The 15885-nt window shown below is 40.1% G+C and overlaps 1 protein-coding gene across 3 annotated transcripts in view; it reads left to right on the top strand.

Annotated features, from left to right (window-relative positions):
• The window catches only part of VCAN (versican), a 114882-nt gene that overhangs the window by 33040 nt on the left and 65957 nt on the right, over positions 1 to 15885 (top strand). For all 3 annotated transcript variants that reach the window (XM_065861201.2, XM_065861198.2, XM_071802320.1), the window contains exon 6: positions 9451 to 9744. In XM_065861201.2, the coding sequence (XP_065717273.1) occupies positions 9451 to 9744 (294 nt within the window). The remainder of the gene's footprint in view (positions 1 to 9450; positions 9745 to 15885) is intronic.

The raw sequence follows: 15885 nt of genomic DNA, 5'->3' as shown, positions 1-15885 counted from the left end.
TATACGTTTCTGTCCACTTATTGTGGGTGATGATCTGTTTAAAAATATGCATGTCTTTGTGGCCTATCAGCTGGACTTCTGCTTGGGTATGAAACCTTCAACATTTAAGAAATACAAGTTAGCACTGAGTATTGGGGACATTTGGTCTATCAACCCAAGTAACAATAAGCATATTCATTTTACCTTCTTCCTTGCACAGTAGTCTCCTGTGGGAATGCACAGTTTCAGCCTATATCTTAAAAAGCTCTATAGCATGAGACAAGCATTAAAGACTTACGAGGGCTTGTAGGTCTCACTTGAAGATTGTGAATGACCACTTCTCCTCTGGGATTCATTGAAGCTCTCCAAGATCATTACAAAGCCTGTTGTGTGATAACAGCATGTTCATAGAGATGGGTACAGGTTCAGAATGAAACTCTGCAGGAGGCAAGGATGCCTGCCAGTTCCATCACTGTCCTTCCCAAAGATAAAGTGCATTTGACCTAGACTTTATCTAAATTATTTTCAAAATATGCATTTATAAAAATGTTCCAGTATCTTTCCTTATAAATTAGGGAAAGGTTACTTCCTCTTAGATTGGTACATATTGTACAGTTTTTTGCACTGAAAGAGACAAAACAGTGTGATGAATGAGAGCTGCATGTTTTGTTATGTTAATAGATAATGTCATTGCTACTAGAAACACTATACTGTGACAGTAAGCTGAATTTGAGAAGAGAGGAGAATTTCCTTCACAGTTTTGACATTGACTTCAAGAAAGCAGAGTCAACACTGAGCACATAGGAAAACTGATCCTTAAGCTGTTTATGTACCAAGAAAATCTTGTATGTGCTTTGTGGAGGTGGCTGCTGTGGAAGTGATGATTGCCAATTAGCTGTACAACTTCAACTTGCTACATAAGAATCTTTTCTTTTTCTGATTACATCAATCAGTTTTAGTGGCAGATTATTATAATAGATAACCACAGATACTTCCCCCCACCCTTTATGTATGAATTTATTTATTTTCCCTATTTTTTCAGAAGTTTTCAAGAGAGCTAGAGTCAGAACATAACTTCCAGTAGTCATAAAGAGTGATGGTTTTATGGATATAAGGTACAGGCATGCTATACTAACATGCAGAGGAGTTAATTTATTCTGTTTATATAAAGACAAACAGATGCATGCTGGAAAGACACAGTATCACATCATGGTATAGTGCAGGATAAATTATTCTTTGGTGCCTTCACAGACACCTGGGCCTCTGAGCCAGACTTCCTTTTTAGGATGGGGCTAAGGACCCACGATGGCTCTGCCTATATAACACAAGCAGTTTCTGTAAGAACAAAGGTTCATGTCAAATGTACAGCTTGTTTCAAGTTACACCAATGAGATTACACTTTGGAACCACTCATCCACAGAAGACAATTAGATAAAATGTCAACCGAAGTAAATGGAAAGTGAACATTGCGGTAAAGTAGATCCTGTGTTTTGTTTGCTGTATTTTAACACATTGATAGAAGTTGTACAGTTCAGGATTTAAGGTTATGACAAATTTCTGATTGCTCTATTCGCCTAAGGCAGATTCTGCAAGGTGTAAACTTTCTCTTGTAGTGTGCTCTCAACACTTCATCGATAATGAAGGGCATTCATGGTCTTAGCATATTGTAGAGCTGTGCTTAAACATGACTTTTTTCCATGTGAATTTGAAAGTTCATGTCTGCATAGCCTATTCTGATTCAATGCCAAATCTGTTAGACTTACGTGCACTAAATAGGTCCTTATTTGGAGAGCCTGTGTCAGTGGGATGACTATTCATGGAATGAGATGATGCTTGATTAATGATATCAAAATCTGGCCATAATGAGAATGTAATCGTGGAAATCATTGAACAGTTATTAGTCTGTTTGCCACTATTAATGTGTTATCTAGCCCAGAAGGCCATAAATGGTGGTGGGAATGCTTGCAGTACATTTTAACATAAATGTGTATTGAATTTACAGTACTAATTTGGGTACTTGCACTGAGAATTTGTGGGAGCAACACCATTTCAATTTTCTTCCTTTCTGGCCGTATGAAATCACAAAGTTAACCAGAGACATGAATTTCTTCTCGAAACACAAACTATAAGCTTAAATTAAAACCAGTTGTCTAGGCTAGCTCTTACCATTTCCTTGTTCTGTGGAAAGCCAGATAGATTACAGACTGCACAATTGTAAGTTAAATATTTTGAGTTTTGCTAAAAAGCACATAAGAATAATCATGGGAAGCATTTAAAATTTCTGAGGTTCTTAGTGATGAAAATAAGAATCTGGAGTCAAAATATTATTAAATAAGTACTGAGCATGGTCTCTTATTACAAACTCATTTGCATTCCTCATATTTCATCATGTATTTCAGTGTACTAAGCACTAACAAAAACATTTAGAATACCTCGAACTGCAGCAGATGATTTACTAATAAAGAGTTTAATCTAAAGTGATTGAGCTGCAAAGGTTTGGATGTAACTCTGAGGTTCCTCAGCACCTCCAATTGAAGTGCTGTCTGCACCAGCGTCTTCTGTGGAGTAATTCTTTGACTGGACACGGGTGGTGGGGAGGGATCTGTCTTCAGAGAAGCACGTACGTGATTGATTTGACAGTGCTGTGCTGTCAGAAAGGGAGACAAAGAGAGTTCTGCTCTACAAAGCCCACTGATGAAGTGAGGGGCTGTTAGTCTGTGGTGTGCAGCCAAAGCACAAAATACTCCATGCAGCATTGTCTTCTGGCCAAAGCCAGCAAGAAGCCATATATGTCTAACAAGCCTATGTAATATGCAGATGGGGACTCATGCTAAGAAAGTTATTTTGGGGTGGCTGTGGGGAAGATTATATAGTCTTCCTCCCATGCACCATTTCCCTCCCTACAGTGAGTGCAGGGAAGAAAAAGAAAAACCAAAACCAGATGTCCTTTAAATTCTTTCCACTTAGTCGTGTGCAGTTTTGTTATCATCATGGAAATTCCCGTGAGGTGAATAATAATTAAAGAAGTCATAGTCTTAAAATATGGCTTCAGGTGAGAAGTTTCTTCTGTGTTGTTGTCAGCTAAAGGTATTCTCCATGGTCCATTCTTATTCTACAACAACAATTTGATTAGATTTTAAAACAGGGACATGGAGTAAAGTGTATTTTCTTCTGGTATCAGGGCCTGGGATAGGATCACAGCCTTTTCATTGGCTTATACTGGACACTTCTCCAGTCTGGAATTGTATGAGCTAATGCACTGTCACAGATCCAAGTGTTCTCAAGAGGATTATAGAGCCCAAATAGAGTAAACCAATAAGGAAATGATACCTCGGCTGGTTTTATGCGTGGCTTGGTATCACAGTTGCTGTGCTACTCTTCATGCTGGAGGGCAAGCCTGTGAGAAAAGTGTACTCTTCCAGCCTTGTCAAAGGCAATGGATTCCTGCTTAGTCCACGGTTTTGCATAGAATAGACCTAAAGCATTCAGGAGGGTTTAATTAACTCATCATTGATGTGTATCAAAAGGAATCTACTAGCTTGTTCTAACGTGTAAGAGAAAAAGACTTCTTTAGCTTGTCTAGCTGCCTTCTTTAAAGTTGAACCTATCTCCTTTGGTTTTTATGACTTTCCAGTCCTAGAGAGTGTTTCTCATAATTTGTGGCTTTGTTAAGCATACATCTTTACTAGCCTGGCATGTCAGAGAACCAGCCCTTAACAGGAGCAGCACGAGGAAGAGACCTGCAGCTGAGATAAGGCATCTTATCTGTGGAGTTTGGGAAATATGACTGCCTTGTCTCATGCTTGGGCACTGAACTGCCAACCACGTGGCCATGGCCAAATGTTCACGAGAAGCAGTGACATCACGTTACAGCTGCAGGTGGGGAAATGTCCTTAGAATTTTCCATATAATATCAGAAAACATGATATTTTGTCACTTTTAGATGTCTTTTGTGCCTGGGGCACCCTGATCTGCAACTGTAGTCGCAGAACCCTGGAGCTCTAACATCCCCATAAGGACAACTTTGCTTTCCACCATCCCTCAGTAACAACTGATGAACAGGTCTGGACTTCACCAGAGACTCATTACACTCAAAAAAGGAGAACTGCCAAATTCTTAGCGGGGGATAGTGTTTATTCTCCTCAAATAAGAACACTACTCAGAAGCTGAGATAGAAACGTACTGGAACATTTTGGTTTTGTGTATTTAAAATTGTTAGAGTTAAGTGTTTCCATCTATGGGACTAATGAGTGTTTTGTGTATTAGTATCACTTTGGATATTCCTGTGTTTTTCTTTCGTTCATGTGAAGCCAGTGGAGGTTGTACAATCTGAGCACCCAACCACAAGGTAAAGCTTGTGAGCACCACCTTCTAGATGAGGCATTAATAATGAAGTCTTCTGTTGCTCTGGGAGAACAAAATGGGGAAAAACACTAAAAATATTATAGCCAAATAAATATGTGTCTCCTGAGTATTCGCCATTCCCTCACATGGGCTGGATAATAGCAAGGATATTTCATAGGTGGTTGACCAGCCACCATTCACAGTAGTTGGCGTGTTACCAGATGTGTTAAAACCATGCAGTGGGAGACTTTTTTTCAGTTAGGAAGAATCCTTTAGACATCTGTTAAACTTTTGTTATGGATTTGCATGTGATGCCTTTGTCTGCCTGGCACAAGTGACTTGTAGCTCATTTTATTGTGCCTGGTATAGTAGGTGATGGTGTGTGGAGATGATGATGCTTTGCTCTGGGAACAGAGTACCACGTAGTCAAGTTCAAAGATTACCTGTAGGAAGGAGCAGCCCACTGATCTCTTAATTGTGGTTTCATCTATGGAAAAAGAAATTACTGGTGAGGTCTATGCTGGAGAGCTCACACACAGATTCATTACTTCTACCCTAGTCGATATGTGTTGTGTATTGACCCCCAGCTATGGTTCTAGCCTGCCCTGATTTCTGTGCTTGCTTTTAAGATGTGTGATTCATGAAATTCACATTTACAAACATGCCCGGCTCAGTGAGAGAGAAAATAATTGAAATAACCTTCAAAGGAATGAAGCTTGCTATAAAACTAGCTGATAAGTCTGTAGATCTTAAGCTGTTTCCTTGGGGGTTGTAGTGAATCAGCTTCAAGAGGAAAAACCTGGCCTCTTTATCTAGTTTGATATATTTGAAAGAGAGCAAAAAAGCATAACTTTCACCAGGTGTCTGTTTCACCCAAGCAAAACAAACAGATGCAGCAGGAAAATCCTGGGGAATCTTCAGGTGCTCTGACCGCTGAGGCTGGATGATCGACCTGAAGCTTCGTTTTAAACAGGAGCCAGCAATAATATACATTACATTATTGTCTGTAGGCTAAACATTGTCACAGGCTCCATTTCACCCCCTGGTGCTTTAGGAACAGTTTCTGTTCATCTGCTGGTCTAAGCCCTGGGGTTTGCATGTATAATATTGCTAAGTTACCCAGAGTGTACTCCAGCTATAAAAACATTGCACATGGCTTTTAACGCACACAAAAACTGAACCTGCCCTGCTGGTGTTGGCAACTATGTCATGTGTTTATGGACCAGATGAGTTTTCTCTTAATTTCCTTGTTTCAAGCATTTTGGCTGGGAAATTGAGGTGCTTGCAGACATCATAATAAAGGTACTGTATACTGTGACAGGGTGAATCCTCCTGGTAAATGTGGAACCCGTTGTGCTTCCAAAAGTAGGAGTTAATTTTAGAGAGAACATGGATTAAATATGTAGTGCTAACATCACTATTAGCCTTTTTGCTCTTTAGACGAAGTTTCTGTGCAAGGGTCAAACCCTTTTCTCCTTGCTATTTTGAAATAGTCAAGATGCTTCAGCTACTTTGACATGCTGGAAGTCAGGATTGGAGCACAAGTCCTTTTTCCATGGCCTCTTGAAAACCTCTGTCACTTTTGAGGTTGAGTCTATGGAAGAACTCAGCAGAACCTGAGCTCAATTGCATGATTTTTCTCCCACTGCTTGGCAGTGCCAGAGGAAATTCCTGGAACTTCTCACTGTTCTTCTTCCAGAGACAAGCACCTTTCTTCACATGCCACCTTCTGTGTTTTCAGCTCTATTGCCCTGCTTTTGTGAAGGGTGTCTGGGGAACAATGTGGTTTCCAACCCAAGTTCTCACTATGAAAGGAAAAGCGATGTTGATAGTGAAGTAGGACATACGATAAACTGAATTTCCACATTCCTATGAGGATAAAGAGGTGGGGGATTCTCAAGTGATGCTTCCAAAACATACACACAAAATATCAATAATTTGGCAGCCATCACTTTCTCACCAAGGATATCAGTGGTGAGCAAGTGTCTCAGCTCTAATCATGTCAGAGAGGTGACATGGGTAGTAAAATGTTATCCCTGCACATTCCAAGTGGCCACACTTACTGTACACCAGCAGTAGGTCCTGATTAGCTGTCTCTGTGCTTTGTGGGTCACCTTATCCCTGAAGTGATCAGTCTGCTGTGCATGAAGTACACGTGCCCACAGACTAATCCAGGTGAAGAACGCAGGAAAGTTTGTGCAGAATTTTTCATCGCATAATTTAGGGCTGTGGTGAATCAAACTGATGCTGTTCATCTTAAGAAGTGTTCTGGGCACTGTTTTCTTAAGCGCTCAGCAGAAAACATGAACCTTTTCCTTTTTTTTTTTTGTAGTGTAGTTTTGGGAGGTTGCAGCAGAACTTTTAGCTGCTTTTGGATTTATGTAAGAAGGCCTCTATTAAACTCTGGCTTTTTGTTTACGTTTCATCCCAACAATTATTATGCACATTAAATGCACACTCAATCATACAGAATTCTAATTTGTTTTCAAACTGGACAGACAAATTGCGGAGTTGTGTCTCTTAGCTTAAATTACCACAATTTAGAATCTGACTTTTGCACTTTACCAGATTTTTTTTAAAAATAGGAAGCTTGGAATCATAGCAAGACACTGTTTAACAAGAGCAATGGCAAGCTACCATATTTTAACGTCTTTGTACCCTTTATCTTATCACCAGTGTTCCTGAAATAAATGAATATTTCCTTGGTATATGATGGAATGACAATAAGGACATTTTGCTGATTGCTCTGGTGCCTTTTTGCATTCTTGGTGCATTTATCTTCACAAATTCTTTCATATACCAAAGGGTTGGCAAGGAACCTGACTTTGGAGTGGTGAACTATTCTGGTTAGGCTCTATTTTTTCTTAACACATGGGTTTATTTATAATTTATTTTTTATGGCAAAATACACTTTAGGAAAAATGGTATCCATATGACAGTAGCTGACTTTAATAGACGAACCAAGTAAACACATGTGAAGTCAGTAGGATAGATTAAATACGAAGAAAGATAAGCAACCATCTTTTAAATGTGCAATATTATCAATATTGCATATAGGGGCATACTGCAAGAAAAAATTAAGGCATATTTCTGTATAGAAATGCTTCTGTGTAACTTGGATGAATAAGTTCTCTGCCAAGTGACCTCTCTAATACAAGTGCGGATTGAACCCTGCATTTTGAAGTCTTATAGTCATTCGCTAAGTTTCCTTGCTTTAACAGAGAGCAGAAGACAGTTCAGAGGAATAAATACCTCTAATGGCGTTATGCACAAATTCCATTTGGAGGCAGTGATCTGGATTAGTTGATAGAAAAATTGCTTTGCCCTTAATCTTGCACTGTTTAGCTGTTTTCCTGTGTTTTCAATATGTTTGTCCTAGAAGGAACACTGTGAGATTTTTTTTAACGTCATTCACTTTTTGATCCATCATATTTGTTACTAGAAAACCACTAAAACACATTGTTTTTCTTACTTGTCTCCTTGTCTAACTGGGCTGATATTATCTGCTATTTAATTGTAATCATTTTAACTACTAATTTTCATATATATAATGGCTGCTTTGTGAAAGAATAAGTGAACATTTCTGAGAACAGAACATATTGCCTTGAAGAGGTTTCTTTGTGCTCCATTGTTTCATGATGCTGCTGCTGGGACGATATGGTGGCACAACTGCATCCATCATTCTGTGTTGGCCGTGATACCAGATATGCCCCTTGGTGTGGAAAAAACTGTCTTCTGCAGAAACGTGTAATAAGAAAGTACATTATCCATGTGGTCTGAAGAGCTGAATGAAAGATTTTTGTGTGTCTGAGGGTGAATGATTCTTCGCTTTCCTTATTTTAAAGTGTGTCCAGTAGATACGCTCTGTCCCTTTACCTCTAAGTTAGTAGCTACCTACAACACAAAGAACCTTACAATATGGAATTGATATTACAGCTGTAATAACAAATCAGTTTCTAGCGAGGAGGAAAAAGAAAATTGGCACTTTGCCTCCTTTCACGCTTGTATTCCTTTCAAGCCCAAAACAAGCGTAATATTGATGTGAATGAAACTGCTTGTGGTGATGCAGTTTCTGCCTTTCGCTGGGTTGGCTTGAGACAGCTGCAGAGGTAAGACAGATTGCACGTTCAATATGAATTAGCAGTGCTCTCCTGCAAGTCATTGCTATGTTCTGGCCTACTGTAGCTAGGGAAGGGAATTACTGTCTTGTAACAAATATTTTCAGTTTTCACTCTTTTCTACATCTGAATATGTTGATTTTATGTCTCATCAGTCCTTTCTGAAGTTTGAGCAAAAAATGTAAAGGAGTCATTTTACTGTTTCATTGCCAGGATATGAACATTAGAGCCTTGATTTTCTTTATAGTGTTTGGGTGACTGAGGCAACCAAGCCAACTGCATAATGGTGGTTCATTTTGCAAGCAAAATATTAGATGTGCTGTTGGTTTTGTTTCAGTTTCTAATTGGAAGGCTATTATTTACAAATTTTTATTCCATGAAAGTCAAACTATACTAGTGGCATTCTAGACTAATTCAACATTTTCACCCAAAAGGGCACGCAACATGTCTAGAGCATTCCCTAACCTTTGTTTACCCATGAATTTAGATGACAACTGATGAAAATATGACATTAGAAGCTGCTGTGGAGCAGCCAGTGAAGAACATGCGCTGTTTTTGTGTCTCAAGCGAGATTCTAGTGATGTCTATAATAAAAAGGTCAGGTAAGAGGTGTGCAGATGTAAAAGATTGTTTTACTGAGAAAGTAAATTCTGTTGGACTGGATTTAGTTAGCGTGGTATGTTGCAAAGTCTACTCCAACAGAGGTCACAGAGGAGCTTCAAGGCTGTTACCTCTGCCTAGAGACTGAGGGAGGGACTCAATCTCCAACTGTAGTGTATTTCATCACTGCTTTGTGGTAGGTTCATTTTCATATTCAAATCTGGGACATATGATTTTCTGACTCTCTGATTTTTTCTAAGTAAAAAGCTATTCAAACAAATGTTGGAAAAAGAAAAGAAAACCCAAACAACTCCATCCTTGCAGGACGTTGACTGGAAGAAGCACACTAAGGTGACTTGAGGATGGAATGTTGTACTCACTCTTTGCTATCTTTGTTTTCTTCCTCTAGATGAAGTGGTTCATGTCTCAGTCCCTGAGAAGCTCACCTTTGAGGAAGCTAAAGAGCTGTGTCGGAAAAGAGATGGCGTTCTTGCCTCTGTTGGGAACATGTATGTTGCCTGGAGGAATGGCTTTGACCAGTGTGACTATGGCTGGCTGGCGGATGGAAGCGTTCGGTACCCAGCCTCGGTGGCAAGGCCCCAGTGTGGTGGAGGTTTACTTGGGGTGAGAACCCTGTATCGCTATGAGAACCAAACAGGCTTTCCTTACCCAGATAGCAAGTTTGATGCCTACTGCTATGAACGTAAGCTTTTTTTTAAGTTATAATTTTCAGTACGCTCACTGTTCTAACCCCGAAAATTGTTTTATTTAATGTGTTTTGTTTCTGTTCTTGCTGTGTGCATGAGTTTTTAAAAAATTGTTTTATCACTATGGCTTTACAAAAAAGGGAGAAAACCCAAGCTAAACCAACTGATTTAAAGTAATATTGGGAGATAGAGGCAGGCAAAGTTTTAAGGTAAGATTTAAGACTGGGTGATGTTTTCACATAGGGTGACACACTGTACCCACAGTCATTCTGTATTTCAGTGCCTGAATGCACCTTGGTATCTTTGGGCCATGTCAATGAACATAAGAATCGAGGAAATGTCCTACTTAACTGACTGTTATTTAACTTGATATGCTGTCTCCAGTGATAGCAATAAGATTGTTTACGGATTTCATATATGTATATGAGTTGCTGGTAATTTTGAAGCTGTGTCTGGATTTTGTCCCGTTGTATTTTTTAGGTTTCTAAAGCAGTTGCGAATTCTCTTGGTCACTTGGTGTTTCATGTGCCAGTCAGCTGGTACTGTGGATGGTCTAAATTTCCTTTCTTACTGCTGCTTGTTTCCCTGCTGGTATTTCCAAGACACATCAAACATTCACCACATTCACCTGGTAGACTGCATCAATCTAACCCATATCTCCTCCAAACCTGTCAGCTTTCCTTTGGCTTTGGGGTTAAATATTCCTCTGTAAACTTCTTCCATCTTCAATGCCAGCAGTCTGGCTCTGCTATATTGTGATGCCGCCTACCCTTGCATAGGTTCCTTTTGTTTCAAAAGGTTCATTCACTTCTAGTGTACCTGAGTTTCTCATGTCTATGGCATCTCACCTGTGCACCAGTTACAGATCTACGCCTGTCTCCCAGGCCTTCCTGGAAGTAGCAGTGCTTCATAGATCACGACCGAGGAGGTCCTGCTCTCATCTGTTTAGCCTCTTGCAGAACATCCCTACTACGTTTCTCTCTGTCATTAGTGATCACTACTTAATCTTTTCCTACACTTCCAGAAACCCATCCATGCATCTCATGATGTGCAATATGTAAGTTTCAGTGTAGCCCTTTCAAATACCACAGACCGGCTATAGTGTGTGCGTGCGTGCGTGTGTGTGTGTGTGTGTGTGTGTGTGTGTGTGTGTGTGTGTGTGTTAAGAGAGGATCCCATCACGTTACTTCCGTCCTTCAAGACTTCTTCTATCACAGGAGTATTCTTGGTGCAAGAGGACACTGATACTGTTGGAAGGTGCATCACATCTAAGAGATCGGAGTGCTTCTTCCCAGCGGAACGTCCTGCTTCCCTGAGGCTTGCAGCCTCTTTGGCAGCACAGGGAGCTTGGATGGCTGAGCAGTTTCTCTTTGTTCAATGAAGTTCCTGTGGCTGCAAATAGTACAGTTACCACTAAGGTGTAAAGGCTACTTGAGTTAAAAGTTCAGGACTTGGTCTTTAAGTTTGTGTATCTAGAGTTTTTGGACTCAGTCCTGTGAATGTAAGTCAGAACTGCCTGAAATGTGCAGCCTCTACTGTCCCCATTTTTGTGGGTGATGAACCAACTGCAGCTGCAGATCTTTCCAACTCAGGCACTGAAAGCTCAAACCTCACTGCTTGAGAACACAATCCCAACATCTGGTGTAATGTTACAGTCTGGCAGTTCTCACTTCTTTTTTTTTGATGTTCCAAAGCTTTGCATGTGGAAGCAGTCCTAATGAACTTCAAGGGAACTGCATACAGGAATAAGGACCAGTTAAGTTCAGGAGTGTGTGCTCTAATCTGCAAAGCACAATTTTATCATACTGCTCCTTCCGTCCCTTCCCCAAATTGTTTATGATCCGTTTAAGTGTTGCGGGCAAAACTGACTTCAATGGGGATGAAATTCTTCAGTCCCTCTAAAGGACTAACATAGGGACTCGATGTTTTGCATGTAATCTAGTCTTTATTTAGGACACATTCCAACTTCTTGTTTGTGTGAATTTCACCCCTTTCAAACAACATGTGCCTTTTCAATGTTATTTCCAGAAGTTTTAGGTAACGAATTCTAGTGATATACCATTTGTTCCAAAAACATCCTCGATATGTATTGGGTTAGTGCCTTTTTGTATAACTACTTCTGCAAATTCTTGCCCTTGATACATGGAGAATAAATATTTCATCATCCCAGGAAGTAAACAGTCTATGACTATCAACCCTTTTAATGAAAAAAGAAAAAAAGACTAAACAGAACCAACGTAATTTGGCAGACAGAGGGCTGCTCTCTAGCAATTTTAATTGCAGTCAGCGTTACATCAGAATTAATTAAATGCTGCTAGCTAGATGACTCAATTTTTGCCAAATACATCTGGTTTTGAGTGGGAAAATGCATAAGTGTAATGCTGAACCATGTACCCTCCTTCGACGGGGTTGCCTGTCTGCCACACACTTCAAAAGTTACTGAAAGGTCTCTCTCCCTCTCAGAAGGTGCTCAGGATCTCACAGGAACCAGCTGTAACTCTTCACTGCTTTTGCTAAAAGATTTATGCAAGTGGTGAGTAATGGGACTCATTGCCTTGCATCTTGGTCTTTCACATCTCAAGCAGCTGCCTGAAGCTGTGGAGTGAGTCACTCTCTCCTGCTGGAGCCAGTCCCTTTTTGGGGGCAGAGAAAGAGAAAGGGAGAAAAAAAGAGACATGTCTACAGTGTATCAGGAGGCTTGAATTTTACTCCTCGTTTCAAATCTTCTTTTGCCAGGAAGTTTCTTCTAAAACTTCTCATCAGCTGTGTTTGAAAGTTGCTGGGTAACAGTGTATCCCGTGAAGTCCACTGTCCCCGAACTCTGACTGCTTTTAGCTCTGTGTGAAGATTTTACACAGCATTTCCCACCATCCCAGACAACAGAACAGTCCTCCCCAAGATCCTGACTCTTTCCACGTAACTCCAGTCCAGCGCTTACAGCTCTTACTGCGCTCATTATGTCTCTCACATTACATCATTAAGTTTCCAGCCTTGCCTGAATACCCAGTCACACCACGGAAAAACTTCTGTTGCTGAAAAAAAAAGAAAAAAGGGAGGTTGTTACAGGCATTTATGAGATCTTGGTCAGCTTAAGGGAAAAAAAAACACTGAGTTCCTCTGTGAACAGGGCAGGATCAAGCCAGCTGTCCAGGTAGCACCAGAGCCGAAGGTCTGCAGCACAGATGTTCATGCGGTGACCTCAGGGTTTTTTACAGCATCCCTGTAAAGTTTCCTCTGCCTCCTGTGTGAAAGACGGCGAAGTTCCCATCAACTCAGCTCCAGGGGTTGTGACCACATGTTGCACATTTAGTCTGAAGTGAAGCGGCGGTGATGAAGGACCCATGTCTGCCACTTTTGCTCATACTGAGTGATACTGTATTCCCTGAGTAAGACCACCAAAACAAATGCCACAGAAAGGATGAGCCCTATGGTTGAATTTACACAAAGTAATCTGAAGTAACAGATTTGTGGCAAAGCAGTCATCTGCTTCAGTCATTTCAAAGACAAATTGTACATTTAAGAAAGGGGGTATCTCCTTCTTCAGCCCTGCTTCGAGTCTTCACTCCTGTCCTGTGATTAAAAGTCTCTTTGGAAAGTCTCAAAATATTCATTTTAAATTGCAGTTAAAAGAAACTGTAATCTGTGTTTTGAACATTTCACTCGCTTTAAAAACGGAATCTCATTTATTAGAATACATGAAAAACAGTAACCCAAGCAGTAAATCCAACTTAAAAATGATATGCATTAGTTTCAATAAAACAGCCAACCTGCACAACATTTAATGGTAGAGTTAAGTTCAGGATTTTAACTTCAGTAGTGTTCTGGTTATAAAATTACATTGTACAAAGTGTCTTGACTTTATGAAAATTAAAGCGGCCCAGACTAATAATACATGATCTAAAATCTGAAAATCTTGTTAAAAAAATAAAAAACCTTCCTCACTTTGATCACAAGTGGTTTTCACTCTACAGAAACCACATGGCTCTGAATTTCTGAAACATTATCCGCATGTTTCATCTCATCCCTCCAAGACTTTAGCCTGACTTTTTATTTGTCTTTTTTTTTTGAGAGAGAGAGAGGTACGGAGTCATGTAAGTGATGGGACTTGAAAACATTTCAGGTTAGACACATGATTAAGTACTTGAAGCTCCTTGGAGGCCATCGTCAGAGGAAAAGTTTTTCAAGTGTTAGCATATAGGATTTCTATTTACAATGAAAAAAAAAATAGAACAACTGTTACTGAACACTTACGTTTATTTTCAAGAGAATTAAACATTTTATCAGGAAAAAAGATCATTTTTAATGGTCACGTATTTAAAATTTCTTGCATAGAGCTACAGGTTATTTATTTACATAATTCCATCCTTCAGCCCCTCCACTCTTGGCAGGTCTAATTCACTGAAGTTTGTAGGAATCTTGCCACAGATTTCAACTGACTTTGGAAGGGGCATTTTATACGTACAGCATCTGTAGAATAAACTGCAATCCAGAAATGTACTAATCAAAATGTATACAGTTTTTGTCTTACATACCTGCAACAAAACTGAACTTGATGAACTTTAGAGGTAGTTGAATTCTTGAAACGTAAATCTGAGTTTTGCTGAGAAACACCGATTTATTAAAGCTGAATTCTTTCATGAACCTGTATTGGTTTTGGCAAATCTTTCAGCAAAACATTTTTTTGCTTGACTCAAAACACGTGTTGACCGTTTCGCTCTGGTTTTGACCATTTTCTTTCAGATTTGCTCTTCCATTTTGGCTTTGTTTCACACACCTTTCTTGTTTCTCTTTGGCTGTGCCACTTTGGTTTGGCATTATGACTTCATTTTAGCTGGAGATTGGAAAATTCCTGTTCTGAGACAGCACTGTATATGTTCATCATTACTGGAGTCCACATTGTTTTGATTGTTTCAATACAGCCCGATCAAGAGTGTATGCAAGTCAAGCGCTGCTTGTGGCTGAGGGACTTCTTTGGTGCTTCATCTGTCTAAAGGTCAAAATCAGAGCACACTTAAGAAATATAGGAAGCAGCAACATTCATACTACATAGCAGGAGAGACGTTTTTAAGGTGAAGATGGAGAGTAAAAATGTCACAAACACCAAACCCACTCTTTCTTGTCCGTTGAAGTAAGGGTGTTTGGCTAGGATGGGGATATTTGGTAATGGAAGGTGACTTGCAAGCAATGTTCTCCTAGGGACAACTTGAGAGCAGAGAAAGAGAAAAAAGCCCCTTCTTTGGAACGTCCTATGGCATAAGCCTCCATATGCTGCACTCGTGCAGCAGCAGAAGGAATAAGATTTTCAGGCATAGCTCAAAAGCGGCAGAAGAAATGTTGTCTTCCCTTTTCCTGCGTGTGACTTAGTTTGGAAAACTTTGAATAACAAGGCAGTTCTGCCCTTCTCCACAGCAACCGTCAGTAGCTACATGGCCCAGCTATTTCCTGCATGAGGGAATTATTTCCAGCCTGATGTCAGGGACTGTACTATGGGAGATCTGTGGATTTTTGATCAGTTTGGGAATGACCACAGAATACTGAAGACATCGGGCGTGGTAATGCTCAGGGAACAACATTGTCCATTTGAAGAAAAAGAACGATAAAGAAGTTTATCTTAAATGAAACACCAGAGAGTGCTGAACATAATAAAGCTAATGTCCTCTACTATTTCACAGTCCAGTATCAGAATGGATAAAATCCATTTGAGCAGGTGAGCATCTCAAGGTCATGGCATTCACCACAAGGCTGTTGGCTCCTCTTGTGCTTCCTTTTCGCTGTGAAGAAGAAGCTATGCAAAGGGCTTAAGCTGCCTTACTGAGGAAGCTACCACCAGATATCAATTCTCTAGCTTTTATTGTTTTACTAAGAAGGTAGATCTCTGTGCTTTTCTCAGATATGCAGTTTAGCAAGACCTATATAGCTGCAGAGATCTCCGGTAATGTCTTGGACCAGGTGCAGGAGGAATAAATCCCTGAAGCTCTCTGCGGGGTTTATAGCAACAGGCAAACATCCCAGAGGCTCTGCACACTAACAGCTCGCAGCACGTTTCTTACCCTACTTTGCTTCAGTTGCATGTTGAAGGAATTTTGAGAAGTTAGTGAGACCACCCTGAAAAGAACAAGAAGACCTCAACCCACTTC

The sequence above is a fragment of the Patagioenas fasciata genome, chromosome Z (genome assembly GCF_037038585.1).
Source record: "Patagioenas fasciata isolate bPatFas1 chromosome Z, bPatFas1.hap1, whole genome shotgun sequence".
Lineage (NCBI taxonomy): Eukaryota > Metazoa > Chordata > Aves > Columbiformes > Columbidae > Patagioenas > Patagioenas fasciata.
The sequence above is the reverse complement of the archived record's forward strand: the minus strand, read 5'-3'. Positions and strand labels throughout refer to the sequence as shown.